The sequence below is a fragment of the Apis dorsata genome, unplaced genomic scaffold, assembly GCF_000469605.1.
Source record: "Apis dorsata unplaced genomic scaffold, Apis dorsata 1.3 scaffold_333, whole genome shotgun sequence".
Classification (NCBI taxonomy): Eukaryota; Metazoa; Arthropoda; class Insecta; order Hymenoptera; family Apidae; genus Apis; species Apis dorsata.
Window position 1 is genome coordinate 120498 of NW_006263601.1, and position 20133 is coordinate 140630.

The 20133-nt window shown below is 18.8% G+C and overlaps 1 protein-coding gene across 5 annotated transcripts in view; it reads right to left on the reverse strand.

Moving 5' to 3' along the window:
* LOC102677213 (pancreatic triacylglycerol lipase-like) overlaps positions 1 to 714 on the reverse strand; it is a 93917-nt gene extending 93203 nt beyond the window's left edge. For 4 of the 5 annotated variants that reach the window (XM_006617997.2, XM_006617996.2, XM_006617995.2 and 1 more), the window contains exon 1: positions 345 to 714. In XM_006617997.2, coding sequence (XP_006618060.1) covers positions 345 to 346 — 2 coding nt within the window. In that variant the 5' untranslated portion in view covers positions 347 to 714. The remainder of the gene's footprint in view (positions 1 to 344) is intronic. The other variant, XM_006617994.2, reaches the window with a different exon arrangement.
* Positions 715 to 20133: the final 19419 nt, after the last annotated feature.

Sequence of the window (20133 nt, forward strand, 5' to 3'; positions counted from 1 at the left end):
TTTTATTATATCATATATATATAAACAAAAAGTAATATACAAAATAATGTATTCAAAAATAAATTTCTTTTTCTAAATATATATATATATACATATTATATATTATATATTATTTGTTATTATTTATTTTTTGTATAAATTTAAAAGTAAATATTAATAAATATTAATATTGTTAATATTGTAAGTAATAATAAAAATAAATAAAAATAATAAAATAAATTTTCAAATAAATAAAATATTTATATAACATATTTCATAAAAATAAAAAAAGTGTTTAAATGATCAACATTAGAAAATGATAACATTAAAATTTTTAATAATATTTCAAACATATCTCTACTCACATTTTTGAAGTTTGTCTATCATGTCACAGTTTCACGTGGCCTTCGATTTCATAATGATCGACCTGTATTATTAACTAGAAAATATTCGATTCTCCAACCAGTAGTTTCATATAACAGTTCATATAGCAGTTTCATATAATCAATTATTGTTTATTAAAGATTGATCAATAATCAGCTTTTGTTTTTCATGAAATATAACAATGACAATCGTGAAATACTGAAAGACGAGAAATCGATTGATAACAAATAAGAAGATGCGACACGGAGAGAAACCGACACTCAACTGAACTCGACGAGCATATTCCATTCGAACGTTTCGAAATCTCTTGTCCACCACCTGGTTGATCGTTCTGCAAGGGGTGGGGACACAAGTTGGTTTGTATAGTGAGGATGATTGTAGCAGTTAGATTGAAATTTCTCGACCTTGCTTGGAATTTGCTTCGAGGAAAGTAGGAAAGATGCAACGGTGAGAGCAGAATTGGAGGTATTTTACAATTGATGATAGATTTTATAAAGAAAATATTGCAAAGAAATAGTGGAATATTGCAAAGAATAGTAGACATATTGTTATGTTATTAATTTTATTAATAACATTGTATTAAAGTTTAAATAAAACTTATTAATTTTTATAAATGCAGAAATATAATATAGAAATATAATATTGGAAAAATTTATTTAAATATTATAGAAAAATTAAAATATTCATAAATTATATTACAGCACAAATTATAAAATTACAATCTTTAAATTACAAAAAATTTTTAAATGATTTTATATTTTATTTATTTATATTTATTTTATTATAACATTCTCATGAATCTATATTCACTCGATCGTTATATTTGTATAAATATAAATATAAAATTTATATTATATATATTTATATTATATATAATTAGCGAATATTAGTTTATACAATTAAAATATTTAATTATATTTTAAAAATAAAAAATTTCTTGAAGATGTAACTTATCATTTAAAAAAATTTTTTATTAACAATTTTTTAAAGAATATAAAAGAAAAGGAATTTATATGTCTCCAATAATTTAAATTTTTTCTATGTAAATTCTATCCTCTTATATAAAATACTGTTTGTTATAACTCTTTAACAATTCCGAGTAAAAAATATATTTCAAATATTTCACATGCAGAATATTTTATAGATATTTTTTAAAGTTTTAATTTTTAATATAATTAAAAAGTAATTAATTTAATTTTAATTATTTTTTAATATAATAAAAAGTGTATAGTAAATGTAATGATGATTATATATATATAATATATAGATTAATAAAATAGATTTATAAATAAAATTCGAGAACTGTTCGTGAATTTATATATAAACAATGAGAGAATATAATAATCATAAAAAATATATGGATTACTTACATTTATCAAATAATGTTCGTTGTTGTGAACTAATTGTTATATATCTTAAACTAAATTGATTAATTATAACAATTAAAACAATAACTTAATTCGTAATTAATTTGAAATTAATGACGAATTAATTTTTTTGTATAAATGAGATGTGTATAAATAAAAACTCTTTTATTATATACTTTAATAAAAATCACATTTAATATATTTCAAGATATTTTTAAAATATTCACATATCTTATTTTATATATTGCAAAACTGAAAATTTTATAGAATGAATGAAAATATTTGATACTATAATAAATTCAATTAATGAATACTTAATTTTTATGTATGAAAAACAAAAAAAGAATAACCAGACAAGTACATTTGATATTTGAATTACTTTGTGATTTTTTATAAATTTTATAAACTTTAAATTACAATTTTTTCTAAATTAATGATTTTTTGAAATATTATTATATAGATATTAATGCATTAAAAACCATATCTTATTTAAATATGGCTTTATACGATCACTATATATATGTATGTAAACAAAGTTATTATATTATATCAAACAAAACTTTTGTGAAATGTTTAAAAACTATATTTAATAATAAAATAAAAGATATTAATAATAATATAACTATCGAATAACAATATTCTTAAAATTCTCCTTCTTCTCTTTCTTTTTTTTCTCTATTCTTAATTTTTTTTTTTTTTATTTTATATATACAAGATGTTATATTTGTAGAATATTCCTTAAAAAATCAATTTTAGATATCAAGCACAAAAATGAAATTTAAATGAAGCAAGAGATAGTGACAATTTTTTAGACAAATTATACAAGTTACACTACCATCGTCTTGTTTCATCTAATATGAATTTAAATTGTTTATAATTTTATAAGTCTCAATTTTTATGTATCAACATTTGTATTTGATTTTGATTAGTCAGAATCGATTTTTAAAAAATGTTTCACTCTAAATAAGTATACAGCATCTTAAAAAAAGAATTCAAAATTTCTAAACTTTAAAGATTAATAATATTTATCAAGAATACTTAAAAATCATCTAATCAATATATAATTACTTGCAAAAATATTCATATATTATCTTATGAAATTTATGTATTTTGAAGAAATCTTGATTTTAATGAAGATTTTTATGTATAAAGTTTAATAAGTTTGTTTTTGGTGAAAATTGAATAAAACGAATCTTCAAGTTTTTATTATTTTCTCATATTTTAATACAATTTAATTGAAAATATATTTATAATATTTATATTAATATTTTTATAATTTTTATAATAAGAAAGCATTAGAACTTGAATTTTTTATGGTTTAATATTTTATTATATTTTGTATTATTATTATGAAATTATATTTACTTAAAAATTTTTAAATATTACTGAAACTTTAAGAATTGATTTTGTTTTCTTCGAAGTAATATTTCATTAATAAACAAATTATTCCATATAAAAATGTTTATATAATGTTTATATTAAATAGAATTCTTACTGATTTCAATATAATAATAATAATGTAATAATTTTATAAGTTTAATTTATACAAAATATAAATAAATAAAATAAATAAATAAAGTATATATAAATATTTTTGCGCTTGACTGTATATCAATCTTGCAATTAATTATTTTGACATAAAATTAATTTTTATTATTTATAAACATTCAATGTTGTGAGTGAATTTATTCATTGAATTTAAACAAAAGAATTGATTAAGAAATTTTGATTGTCAACATAAAATTATTACTAATATTAATAAATATTATTTTATAAATAGAATAAAAACCATTGATAAGATAAAAAAAAATGTATATTTTTTTACAAAATGTATATTTGCATGAATAATAAACATATTGTTAACGAGAATAATGCTTTTTAATTTCGATATTGAACATTGAATTTCGAAATGAACATTGAAAATTTTATTTATTTATTTATTCGAAAAGATATCGAATATTTATAAATAATAAAAATCGGTTTTATTAATCGATTTTTCAATTGATTGTAAAATTATATTGATTAGATATTTTTTTCTTTTGATGCGTATAATAAAGTTTTGAATCCTTTTTTTTTAATATTTCGTACATATATAAAATTGAAAAAAGACAAAGGGGCATAAAATAAGAAAGTTTTAAAAATATTATTATTCGATATTTATTCGATAATTACTTTATTATTATTATCTTATTATTAAATATATTTTTTAATTTTTTTTTTTTAATAAAATTGTCTGTTTGCAACTTAATTTCCATGTACTAATGTACTAAAATAAATTTAAAAAAAAGAAATCTTACATTTTTGTGAACATTTTCAATAATATAACAATATTTAATAATTTAATAATTTAATATATATATATAATGATATGACAATAGAAATTAAATAAAGTTTATATTTAAAAATTATATTTAAAAATTTATGTAAAAAAATTGTAAAATTTTATTTCTAAATATTAGTTTTGTTTTTATGCAAAATTTTTATATTATGTAATTTATAAGCATATGAATATATGAATCGAAATATTCTGATTATTAGAATGAATATATATATTTCATGAAGCAAATTTTAAGATTTTGATTGAAAAGATATTTTTTTCTTTCTATTCAAAGAAAATATTGAATATATTTTGATTGCGAATAATTAGAATAATATTAGATTTCTTTCATCTCAATCACAATATATAATCTTAATAATAAATTTTTCGCATGTTAGTAGTATATATTATATATATGTTAGTAGTATATTCGCATTGTATTCATAATTCAATTATATATACATGGTGTATTCAAGAAATTTTCAAACTATTTTCTTTATAATAATCCCATCTTTTAAATTTTTCTTAATATTCTATAGTTTTCTTGTTTTACATTATTCTTTAATACTGTTTGTTAAAAATTGTTTGATTTTATAAAATTAATATGTTCATTATAATGCGGAATAACGGGCGATTAATTAAATTTTGTTTTAAATGTTTTAAACATTTTTAAACATTTGTGATTGGAAGTTATAAAATGATGCAAAAAGCTTATGAATTGTTTGAATTATGCTATAGTTTTTATAATGGTTTAAAATTTTTTTTAAAGTTTTTTTTAAAGAAAGTCATTTGAAGATGACAAAACAGAAGAATGATCTTCAATAAGTTGCATCGACGTAAATATTGAATTTGTTTATCTATTGTCGAAAGATTGTTGTTTATTGATAAGAATAATAATAAGTTAAAGATGAATATGAATGATTGAAAAATAGTATGATCTATATTTTCTACAACAGAAAATTTTGTGTGAAATTCATTCTACAGAGAGTGGTGCATAATAGCTCCACAAAACTTTATTGAATTTATTAATTCCAATTCAAATTTTTTAAATAACATCTATAATAAAATGAGATTTCAATATGCTTTTATAACAAAACGTCAAAGTTCTGAAGACAAAACAATAAAAATTTGAACACAAAGTCGAAAATCAAAACAATGCTTATCGTTTTTTTAATTCAGTCGTTGAGCATCATGAATTTATATTAAAAAGATAAATAATGATTTATTTTATCGAATTATAATGAATAGACTTTTAAAACGAATTCGATATGTCCGATAAATACCTCCTGTTTTATAAATATATTTAATATAATAAATATACATAAATTATCATTAGAATTTTTAGTAAAAAAAGTATAACTATTTGCTTTTTAATATATTAAAATCATTTTTAATTAATTATTATATTTATTAATAATTAATTTAATTAATTATTAATTTTTAATAATTCTCTGATCATTTGTTTATCATATTGTTTATCATTTGTTTATCTTATTTTCATCTATTGTAATTTTCATAAAATAATATATTTTTTTAAAATTATTAAATTATATATAAAAATTTTGAAAATTGATCATTAAAAATTTGATTACTTTGTTATTTCAACTCTAATTATTCATATTCTATAAATAATATTAATATGAATAATAAAAAATGAATAATAAAATGAATAAAATGAATAAAATTTTTAAGCAAACTTTGCGAAAATCCACAAGGAATATTTTTTTACATAATCAAATAGAACGACGTATAAACTTAAAGTCGCGAAGCGATTGCAATTTAATTGAAAACCACACGGAGAAGTGACTTTCTCTCGGTTAAATCACGTAATAAGTCCGAAATATTATCTATGTTTATATACCCGATTATGTCATCATACAATTTCTTTTTTTCTTTTTTGTTATTCGAAAGTAAAACGTTGCATTTACTTCGCTTTGAGAAAGAACAACATAAGTACTATATATGTCGTGCGTGTGTGGCACAATAATGGATATCACTTTCAAACAGTCATTATTCGAAAAAGAAAACATGCAGGTGACGAAGCAAGCAATGGTTTCAAAATGAAATGAAATAAAGAGTTTACGAATAAAAGAAATAAAATAAAAGAAAATATATACATATATAAAAAAATATAAAAAACATCATATACATATCATAAAATTATATTCAATATTAATGGTTTTGAATGCAAAATTAGAATATTTTTTAAAATTTTCTCTATTATAATAATATCATGTAAGCACGCGATATTTTTACATTAGAACTATTAAATTCATTAACTTTCCATTAACTTTATTTCTCCTTTTGATATTAGATTGTATCTTTGTGATTACTAAAGTAGGCAAGTGCAATAGACATTTTTAATAATTAATATTAATTTTTATTGACATAAAAATATAATTCCACAAATTGCGACATGAATTGCTTGCTATTATTCTTTATATATTATTTTTTAAAAACATAATACATGTAACATAATTATTTATATTATATATAATTTTTTTTCTATATTCTAAATGACAAAAAGAAAAAATAGGAATCATAATATCATATATTGTATAATATATATTATTTTATTTCCAAAGCACGAATAATTTTTATATATATTTATTTATAACATATATACAATGTACAAATTATTATTGATTATCGATACATAATTTAAATAAAAATAAATGATGATAGATATAGCTATAGAATTTTATAAAAAGTTTGAAAATACCACACTTTTACTTAAAAAAAAATGTTCAAAAAAATAAGAAGAAAGAATGAAATCAGATATTTATGAATAAAATATAATTTGTTTCATATGATGTACTTTTTTTTCTTTTATTTTATTTTGCCGATTAATTATTCGTTTTAAAAAATTTTCTGATGCTTATTTTCATATAATAACACATATTTATATACATCATTTAATCTTATGTGTATTCTATATATAATCTAAATATAATTATAATAAATAAAATTATATAATCTAAATATAATTATAATATATCACAATATAATTATCTTTCATTTTGGTTTTTTCTACGAAGTTTTTGATTTTTTCTATGAAGATTTTGAAGATTAATAATATTATCATTGCAATTCACAACAAAACTATATGATAAATAATATTTTATATAAAATAAATGAAAATTATTTATGAAAATTAATTTTTATTTATTTATTATTAATTATTATTATTTATTATTATTTATTATATTTATTATACATTATACATTATTAATAATGTATAATGTTACTTTTGTTTTTAATCACTTCGTTTATTTTTTTCAGTAATACTTTTATAATATTTAATTTCAATAATTTCCATTTATTTAAAGTAAAATTTTTTATTTTTTTTATAATATTTTATTATTTATCTTTGCATAAATTTATAATATAAGCATTCTTTAACAGTTTATAATGTACGAATTAGATTTAAGTATTTTTTATTTTTAAAAAATTTTTAATATATTACTGTATATGAATTACCATATAAATATATTATTTTTCTCATTTGTTAAAAAAATTTATTTTCTTGTTACTTTTAAAATAAAACTTCTTTCAAAATGAAACTTTCCCAAAAAAGTTTTAACTTTTCAATTTTAGCTTCCAGTTTTAACTTTCAGCTTCGAAATTATTTATCGTTCTATAATATTCGTATTATAATTGAATCTCAAGTTAAATAATAAATTAAAGCCAATATTGAAAGAATTAAAAAATAAAATTCTAAACTGTGTTTTTTGCATGAAAAACTGTCTTTTATTGTGAATTATCAATAGTGTATTCTTGTAACGAATTAGCATTTTTGCAAGCATGTAAAATCTTTTTCATATTTTTTCAAAAGTCCATTGATTCACTATGCCAAAAAAGACGATTTACTAATAGCTTTAGAAAATGTTTCGTTTTTCATATTTTATTTCTGTACATATTTTCTGAGAAAAATGATTATTTTTTCGAATTTTTTGGAAAGAATTTCTCGGTTTTGACTTGAGATTTGATATCTATTATGAGTTGTTGTTTAATCTTTCCGAAGTATCGAGTTTATATTATGTTTTCATATTGACTATTAAAAATGCTAAAAAGATTTAATAATAATAGATATTAATAATAATAAATGTATCATTGATGATAATTAAAAATAAAGTTAAATTCAAAATTGACTTTGTTGGAGAATATATTAATAATAACAGATATTAGCCAGAATACGTTATAATATTTTAAGAATTCTATTCAAAAATATAATCGTATTAGAAATCTTATCGAACAGATCTCACATGTACTTATGTTACTTGTAAGGCAACACGAGGCCTAATTGTAAGGCCTAATTAAATTTTATTCACATATTTTTTCTTATTTTTTAAATTTATTTATTTAAAACATCTACTAATATTAATGTGCAGTTTATTAAAATATCAGCTTTTAAAATTAAAACATATATTTTAACATTCGGTATTATGTAATTTGATAATTTTCTTTCAATCGTATTCGGCTTGTTTATGCTAATCTTTACATTTTTATGTTCATTTTCATTATTCATTTAAAACATTCATTTAAAAAATGAATAAGAATTTACGGTATATTTAATATTTAAGATGTATTTTAAATTGTTTTTCAAGAAATATAGATATGTCTATTTAAGCTTTTTATAAATATTTTTTTGTCAATGAATTATAGATCGAACTATACTGTAATTTAAAACAAATCAAGATTTTATATACAGATATCATAAAACAATCTATGTTTCAATTTTTAACAATTTGCCTTAACTATATTAATACTTTTTTATACAATTATTTTTGAAATTCCTAATATGAGAAAGTTACCATGATAGCGTTTTATCAAATGTCTAGAATTCAAATTTCTTTGCTTTGTTTAAGATTAATCTCCTAATAGATTTCCTAATAGAAGTATAAATATAAAATGTCATCATTGTGGGATTTGCAATGATTGAATCATTTGTTAACTTAGTTCTTGAAACGATGAATCCAGTTTTCTTAAAAAATTTTTCCAATTTGTCAAATGAGCTAAATTGCGATATTGCTTTAAAATTGTTGTTAGTTAATTATTGTTAATTAATAACAATATATCAACAAATAAGATTATTTTAATTAGTTTCGATATAATTGATGTATCATTGATAATTAAAAATAAAGTTATACTCAAAATTGACTTTGATAGAGAATATATTGTTTAACAAGATTCTGATACATCTTTTGCGTAATAAATTAATGATAAATTATTATTATTTTTGATATTGTATTTAGATTTCTGATGATTTTTTTCTTTCATACCATATAATAAGTTTTTTCAACATCTAAATAAAATGCAATGAAATAACGTTTTGTTATATTCGATAATGATTAGATTATTTATGATATACAGTGTTATCCATTTAATGTTAAAGAAGATCATTTTTTTTCTATTTAAGTTTTTTATTTAAGATCTTTTCTAATTAAAGATCTTTGATTTATAATAATGCATATGTTAAAGAAATTGATCTATTTCTTTTCTTTAGAATTTCAGATAATAATTTGTTTTCATCATTTGAGAATTGAGATTTGAGAATTGATATTTAGCTTCTTTCTATAGCTTCTTATAATAACTTTTTTCTATATTTCAAGAAAGACTTTGAAAGTAAAAATTATATTACATATTACATTATATTATATTATATTATATCATATTATATAATATAATATAATATCTAAATGATCTCTTAATGCTGCAACAAAAAATTTTTAATGAATATGTTAGATATTTTATCCGGATTCGAATTTAAATTTTAATGTTGATAATATTAGATAATTTTAATTGAATTGGTTGAAATTCATAAATTTATTAAATCGAAATTTTGAATTTTGAGTTCTATTTCCTCCTTGTATTTATTGAAGACACAATCGAAGTTATCATCGCTTAAATTTTTTATATTGTTGCAAATTCACTATTTCTTGCATATGTTATAAATTGATTTAATTTATAAATTAAATTGATGTGAATAAATTAATATCATTGATTATATTTGTTTGTCTAATTTGTTTTTGATTTTATTCTATCTGTATATTTTATTTTTCCAAATTTGTTTATTAGAAATTTATTTACTGAATGATGATAAATAATTTAGCCAACATTTCTTTTTAATATTGTTTACTATTTTTCTTGTTATAGTTTTTTGAAATATATATTTATTGTCAAAACTTTTGTGATTTTTGTATAAACGCATGCTCATTATTCATCTCATCAAAATAAGTTTATTTTTAATAGATCTTGTTTTAGAGATGCATTCATTGGCCATTTTCAGAATTAATTGCATAAAGATATCAAGCTAGTTATTAATATTATATGAATCAGTTTTCTAATCGAGAATATGAAAAACTTTTCTTTCTACTACTAAACTTAAAAAATTCTCAATCTTGTTTGTAAAATTTTTATTTTATTATTAAGTCTTTATGACTTAAAATATTTATGAACATGGGAAAATAATTGTATATTGTATAGATTAAGATATCAAGATATATAATCACTCAAAAAAACACTTTTAAAAATAATCAAAAAAAGATCAAATTTATTGAACTAAAGTATTAGAAACTTTAAAATTTTCAAAATTTAATAACAATAAGTTTTGTTTTAGAAAATGTTCTCTTCTAACAATAATCTTAACAGTGTTTATAATCTTATGATGAATTATAGCATCTTATGATATGAATATATCATCTAGAAGAATAAGAAAGATTCAGTAAGAAAAATTTTGGATGTTGTTTAATTAAATTGATAATTTCTTCCAATTATAATTATATTTCCGTAAATTGTAAATATCTTAATGTTAATTGCTATACTTCCATTAATTATTAATATATTTAATCTGATCTTATAGAGAATTTCAGTTTTTGCTAATATTATAATGTTTATCTGATTTGAAATTAGTTTTCTGAATACTTAATATATATATAATGATATGTACTTATTTTGGAGGAATTCATATTCAAGATTCAAATCGTTAATGTTTCATTCTAAAATTTTATTTATGTTGAATTAATTATAATTTATTATTAAATTATTTTTATTATTAAAAAAATAAATCACTAGATTTAAACTGAATTGGCATCTAATTTAATATTTATTTTTAACTTCTTCTTAATTTTAATTAAAGGATTCTTGATATATTTTTCTTTATTTGGTTTTTCAAATTTGATTTTGATTGATTGAAGCATTTCTTTTTCATTTTCTTAATTAAATAATATTTATTTTATTTCTTCAGAAGGATTTTTTTTTATTTTTCTTTATTTATTAATATTATTAAAATTTATATGATCTATTATTGTTGATTGTATTTCATTTTAATGATTTATTTATTTTTTTAATTAAGTATTATCATTTAGATTTCTTTCATCTGCAGTATAACAATTGATATAATAGTTGTATCTTGTGTAACTGTGTCTATGATGATTCTTCCATAAAAATATTAATTAAATTAAAATTAGTACTATTCGAATTCTTATAATATTATATTTTATAATATTTATAATATTTGACAACATGTTCTTCTTTGCACATAAAATATTTTTTAATTGTCTCTGAGAATAATATGAATGAAAAATACTGTTATATTCTATTTTAATTGCTTTAGGAATTATTAGGTATAAATATCATTTAGATGAAAACATTGTGATGAAATTACATAGAATATGTGAATATTCTTGCTTCGAAAATATTGTTTTTAAAAATAAAATTGATAAATTATGTTAAGGACAGGGTTTGTAAAGCGGTCAGGTAATCTAGCCTGTATTTTCAACAGTTCGAGTATCGTCAATAGCCTAACAATAATTTATGAGCGGGCATGGTTTTCTTTCCAGATCTCTAATTTAAACAAAGATATCATAGTAACGGCCATTTCAGGAGCCACATTTGCACGTCATGCGATGAACCATGAGAGTGAGCGCAAATGTCTCTCACGTGCTGTGACGCGATCTCGCGAGGGTCCATTTTTCGAGGCCGTCCTTCAGTCCGACCATCCCTCTAACCCCTTCTCTATATGCATTTTTCCCAAAAATCAAGGATTGGAGAAAAAACCAAGGCTCGCGACAATTTTGCAATAGAGTTGATATAGAAATTAGAACAAATAGAATTCGACGATGTGTACATCAAAATACAAGTTAGAATCATTTTATTTACAGTTAACCGCAAAGAATCAAAGTATCACCATTCGTTCACTCAAAGCTCATAATATAAACGAATATAAAGTCTTATGATAGTAAAGTCTTTCGAGTAGTAATATCAATTTGAACACCCTATTTGTGCAATTCAAAGTTGTTTACCAATTTCGACTTTAACAAATTATATATATTTTAATAGTATATTCTATTAAGTAAGGATTGTTCAATATATATTAGAAAATATTGATACTATACTATCTTATATTTGATTAGAAATGATCTAAGTCTTAAATTATGACTATTAATTTCTATAGTTTGTTGTTAAAGTTGATAAATTATTTATCAATTTCTTTCGTTATTTTATTTGCTACCAAGAAAAATATAAATTTGACTATTAGAAATTCTTTATATAAATTGTAAATTTTTTGAATGCGTTTTTCAATAGTATTTTTTGATTTAGACTCCATTCTTTGCTTCGATAATATATATAATAATTATATATATAATATATATAAGATAATATATATAATAATATATATAATATTATAATTTGATCCTTTTTTGAAAAATATATTTTTGAGATTTTTACTATACTTTTATAACTGGAACATTTATTAGTTGATATTCTATTATTAATAATTTATTATAATGTGAATGATAGTATCATATGATTCTTGTAATCAGAAGCATTTCATTAATTTATGTACTGACTACTATATATATATTATGAATTATTACCATTTTTAAATAACAATTTATATTAATATTGTATAATTCTAATAATACAACTATATTTTCTAAATTTGTTTTAACAATTCATTTCTTATATATGTAATATTATATGTAATATTTTCACAAAAAATATTCTTCTTTTGAATTTATTGATCATTATAATTTCAAATTTGTCTTTAAAGCATTTTCTGCATATTTAATATTAAGAAATAATAATTTTTAATAAAGATAATATATAGAATGACACAAAACTAATTATTATAATGAAAATTATGCTAATAATTTTTATCATCTTCCGATTTTCCTAATAAATTTTATAATTTTATCACAAATAAAATAATATATTTTTATTTAGTGATGTATTTTTTGTTAAGTTAATTGTTGAAAATATTGTGAATAAAGCTGTAGTAGATAAATACTGTCTGGATTTATTTGGCAACATAGATGTTTCAGTGAAATAATATTAAAATATTATTTATTATTAAAATTATTTATTATTAAACTAAAAGTGCTTTAATCAAATTGGAAACATAAAATTTTTAAGAAAATTTCATATATATATATAACAATATATTGAAAAATAAATCTAGTATGGTTAAATTTGATACAAAGATGGAAGACACAATACCTATTGAATTACAAAGAAGCATAGATCTATAAACTTTAAAAACATGATATGATAAAAAATAATAAAAAAAATCGAAACTTAGATTTTGATGAAAATAAATATATTGTTTTTACAATCTTTTCAGAAATTTAAAAATCCAATCTTTCCAGAATCTACTAAGGAACTAAACATAATTTAAAATTTTATAGAAAAATGCAAAACAAAATTATTTCAGAAGTAGAAGAAATTGAATCTGATATTATTAAAAAGAAATCGCGTTTCTAATCGATAAATCTATTAGAAGAAGATATGACAGATTGAAAATAATGCGCGAAAGTAAGCAAAATAGATTAAAGAAACAATATCAAATAACGAATATTAGTAGAGTATACATTAAAAAAAAAAGATTTAAAGATGATGGAACAAACATTGTTAAGATGAGATAAATACATCCAAGCAATAAAAAAAAAAAAAAAAAATATAACTTTTTCATGGAATACAAATCCTGAAATAGATCTGGATAGAATGGATAGATTAATTTAAAAGAAAATATTGTATAGGTGAATTTTTTACGTTAAACAATGATGAATGGCGAACTATTATAGATCAGTGATACAAAGTGAGATTGCTCAAAACTAAGTAAATATTAAGTATTAAGTATTAAGATGATAATATAAGTAACTATAAAATTTATAATATAAAACTAGAAATTTATAACTATAAAACTAGAAAATTTATGTTCCGATTGCAACAATGGAAACAATTAAGTTTCTCTTCAATTATCATTGAGAAAGAATTCCACATACATGGACATAGCAAATGGATATAGCGCAAGATGAAATTGCAATAAAAATATATATAAATGGAGCAGCTACCAAAGTTTAAGACTGTACATAATAAAATATTTATAATTATATAAATAAATTGGCTGTGACTGGCATTGAAAATTACACGAAAAATTATATTATATTATAACTATATTAATTTAATATAATATAACTATATTATATTAAATTAAAGAAGAAATGAATAATATATCACATGTTTTTTGTCTTTGATGATAAGTTTTATAAATTTCAAGTTACAATATTTTTTAGGCTAATAGATTTATAAACTATTAAGTGACATAATAGTATTTTTTTAAGAAGAAATGAACTATAACTTGATTGTTGCATTAAAAATTATATAATTTACAATATACATTTAATATAATATATTTAAAAATTAAAATTGATTATTTAATCTTTATGCATCAATTTATAGGAAAAATATTAATATATATAACGTATTTCTTTATTAAATAATTTTTGTCTAAAATATTTTTTCATTATTTTTTTCATTATTTTTATTATTCATTATATTTTCATTATTTTTTTTATATTTGAGTATTTTCAATTAAACTGGACATTTTATATATATATAAACTTTTATATATATATAAACTTTTATATATATATAAACTTTTTATATATATATAAACTTTTATATATATATAAACTTTTTATATATATATAAACTTTGTTCATTAACAACATATGCATATCAATCTCTAATCATATTCTTATTTGGAAGTCTCTTAGAAAGAGAAAAATCTAAGTAGACAAAGAGTACTTATTGAGATTAGTTATATATATATTAAAGTATATTTTTACGTAATCATTGTAATTTAGATCGTTTAAGAATTGTTTTAATTTTATTTTCTTATTCTGTGGAATAGTCAAATTTGCTATTGATAGGTACTTATGATAGACATAATCAACATTAATTTATATACATAGAAAGAATGGTATTATATATTAGCTCCAAGCTGTTCCTGAAGCTATAATAATATATAGTAATAAAATTAATTTATTACAAAGTTCACTGTCAACAAAGTTCTATTCTAAACTGATCAAGAACAAAGTTAATATACTAATGAAGGTTTACATTTATGTAAATTCATAAGGTTCTAAAGTTTTGATTTCGAAAGAATTTTGAAATTTGAACAGTTCTGAAGTTCTTCCAAAATGCTTGTACTCTCTAAAGACTCATCTATGCTCATTTTGCGAGATCGCAGGTCTTCAAGCAGGACACAAGCAATCAATAACACCATGGACTACTATTGAACAATATACCCAATTTAAGGAAAATTTGTAGAATGAAACTGAGAGGCTATACCACCCATAGAATTCACTGTTTCCAGAAAACTGAAGAATATTTGTAATAATTCTTCTCATGTAGAATAATTATTACTGACTATCGTTGAAATTAACATGGCTAGAAAATATCCTCTCAAGTCCCAAGATCATGTTGATACCCGCCACATCGAATTTTTTGTAACAAATATATAAAGCGAAGGATCCTTCAAATTTTTTTTCTCAAAAACAATATTATTCTCACAGCATTACCCTATTTGTTTCAATGTCTGAACAATATATCATAATTTATAATAGTTTTTAATAAATGTAACGAAGTTTATGATACATTCGAAATGTTTGTTGATTTATAATTTACGAATTTATTTTTCTTAATATGCATGCATGTTATTTGATTATTACAGTTAAAATCTATTATTAAGCAAACTATTTGTAGATAATAATTAATATATATAATAGATAAAAACTGAGAAATATGCAAACAATCTACATATGTTATCCGCGGATGATTCAAAAATAGTGAAAAACAAATTATAAATCTAAGATAATTTATAGCCTAAAGTAGTTTATGGCTTTTGCATATTTGTAAGTATTTTATATTTCATTGGAATGAAAAGCAAGAATCAATATCTGATGACAAATGAAACAAATGATAAAGAAAATAAAATGTATACTAAATTAATAAATCTTTTTTAAATCAATATTAGAATTAATCTTATAGAAATAGGAATTGTTGCACAAAAGTATATTCTATTCTAAAAATATATTTTTAGAATAAATTAGAATAATTTTTTTATTTTCTTTTACTACTTATTTTCTTTTACTTAATAACAAAATTTCAAAACCTCTTTTAAACATTCTCATAAAATTTTTAAATTCAAAATTGTCATCTATATTTAATTCTCGAAGAAAATTATTTCGATAAAGATATGCCTTGACTAAGAATTTGTGTTTCTACAATTCCCTAATAATGTTTTGTCTTTTTTTTATGTAAATTGAAAAATAAATATATTCTATAAAATATGATTCAGAGATATGCTTAAAAAATACTATATCAGATATAAATACAATATTAGATATGAATATTATTAAATACAAAATTATTATCTACAAATAGTTTACATACATTATACATCCGCAAATAATTGATAATGCTAAATATATGTATATTATTTACAATCTCTTTTAGTTTGAACAAAACTTAGGAATGAGATCATCTTGAGAATGAGATATTATTTCAATTAAGAAATGATAGAAACATATTACTTTTATGGAGTTTCTAATAATAATATATAAAATGTAGCACAAAAACTTTATGTAGATAATTATTCGAATCGAAAAATATTATCTCATATTATGTTATGTAAGAAATTCTATCAATATTTTTATCAAACTGATTTATTTTGAATATACAAAATAAAAGAAGAACTACATCTATTTCAACTGTTGCTAAAAAATTTTTGTTAATTTTGCAATTTTAAAGACAATTAAAAAAATATTAGAAATAAATAGTAGAGGAATTTTGATACTAATTAGAATCTATCAACCTCTTATTGAAAATTATTCTTATTAAATTATTATATTGAAAATTTCTTCATAATTCTTCATACCTTCAATCATTATATTTGTATTATACAATAAATAATAAACTTATATTATTGTATACAATATGTTGTATACAATATATACAATAAACTTTTATTTAGATAATTTTATCTAGACTTTTATTCTTTCAAATTATTCAAAATAGAATTTTCACAATGGCTTCTTGTACAATTTGTACAATTTCGCATTTATTAACAGTTATATTTACAAGAAATGACATTTCAAATTTGTATAATAATTATGTGTAAAAAAAAATCGCGTTCGTAATAGTGAAATAAATTTTTAATATAACAGTTTTCTTTGAATAATTATAATCATCAATTTTTAGGATTATTTTATATTAATAGCTTATCTATATCTTATCTATATCTTATTTTAATTTTTTAAAAAATAAATTTTTAAATTATTATTACACTCAATATGTCAATTATTCAATTACACTCAATCAACTCTTAATGAAAAATTGAAACTGTTGCTTATACATAATATCAATTCATTTGATATTTAAATAAGACTTTTAATGAAAGATAAATTGGATAAAATGATTTAATACCATAATCTCCTAACTTAAGTGTTCTGAATCAAAGATCTCGATGATTTTCATAAAATCATATATAATATTATATATTTTAACTAAGAATGATATTATTGCAAATATTTCTTTATATAATACAAAATAAAAAAAGATTTTAGGTACCATATATAACAAATGTATAAACATTTTATAACAATTGATTAATATAAATAAAGATCATTATAAAGAGTAATCATCATTATCAAAATTTGATAATATAACAAAATATCATTTTATCAATTTTGTAGAATAAATTGTTAAAAAAATTAATTTTTATTTTGATTATTGTAAGAACTCTATGGACAAAACAATATTAGTAAGTATTAATATAGTAAAATTTAATTTTTAAAGTAATACAGTAAAAATTAATAACAGTCAAGCATTTGAAACTATATTTAAATTCAATTCATTTATAGATATATCAAGAAAAGTATAGTTTATCTATTTTATTAATTTATTTTATTAATGATGAAAAAATTGTTCCTCCTATTTTAAAAATTATTTCTCCTCATTATATTCCATGTGATAGTTTTTTTTTTATAAATAAAAAAATTTTTTTAAATTCTATCATTATAACCAATCATAATTTTTTAAACAGAAAAAATACAATAAAAATATATTTCCTAATCCTTATCTATATCATTTTTACAGCAAAATGATATTTTTGATATTAAAAAAACTAATATTTGATGGAACAATTTATAAAAAAAATAAAATATTCATTTAATACATTAATATTTATAAAATATTCACATTGTTAAAAATATTTTTCTGTTCTATGTTCTATGATGAATAATCTATTCTAAATTGTTAATAATATGAAATAATATGAGATATTTATAAAATAATTATTTATAAAATAATTAAAAATTAAATTAATATTAAAATTATTTAAAAAAAAAGTTTCATGTTATAATTTTATTGTTTATTACGTTAATAAATTTTAGATACATAAATTATTATATTATAATATTATATTATAATATCATTCTTAGTTAGAAATTTAGATTATCATTTATACATAACTTTATATTATTACATTATAAGTTTTATTTAATTAATAATCAATATCTTCTACAAAAAATTAATAATTAAAATTAAGTAATAATTAAAACATTTGATGTCTATCAAATTACATTTCCTAATAAATTGTATTTTTATAGTTTTATGTTGATTTATTATTTTAATTAATCTAATTAAACTTATTAATTGATAATGTGAATCTCAATTCTATTATTTACATTAAATAAATATTACATATTATGATTTGGTCTGATTATTACTTTGTACAATCTTTTGTTCTTTTTTTTAACTATTATAGTAATCATTTATTATTAATGAGTAATTTATATAAAACTGCATGAACTTTTTAAATACTTTTCTTGATATGATATCTATAAGTGATTTGAATTTAAATATAGTTTCAAATGCTTGTTTTTACTCGTATTGTTTTGTCTATATAATTATGAATTAAAAAATTTTATTTTTTGCATTTCTTTGGAAATAGTATAATTTTCATAGTTTGTTGCATTAAAGTTTATTTTCTATCTATATTATTTTTAATCTATTTGATAAGTATTATTACATTAAATGACTGAATATATATCGTTAACAAATAAACATTTTTACAAATATTGATATGTTATTAATACAAACATTTTGAAGATTTTTAATTTTAATATGGAAATATAAAGTACAGAGCCTTACAATATATAATATTTCGATCTTTCTTTTTGTGGATTTTATAAAATTTAATTTAAATTGTTACTAGATATCTATTACTATATTATAGTATATAGTTATATATAATATATATGTTCTATATAAATTGATATAATAATAATATAAAGTTAATTATTAAATTTAATGATACGATTAAATATTTTTGATTAGATTTTTTTTTTATATGGATTCAATTTTATATACATAAAAGACCATTCATTGAAATTTAAATGTCTTTTCAATATGCAATAATAACATAATAGTTACTAGTTCTTGTATGTATTAATGTCAATAACTATTAACTTGTATTAACTATTTTTATTTGCTATATAGTGTTATATTTCTCATGAAAATCAAACTGCTTATACTTTATAATGGTTTTCTCAAAATTATTAAATCTCTTATTATTTAATTATTTTTTAAAATATTTTATTGTTAGTAATTGATTATATTCTGATCTTTTTAATTTTCTTTGGTGAAATGATATATATAATAAATATATATATTTAAAACTATTAGAAAAAAAAAATATATATATATATATATAGATATATAGATATTATTATTATA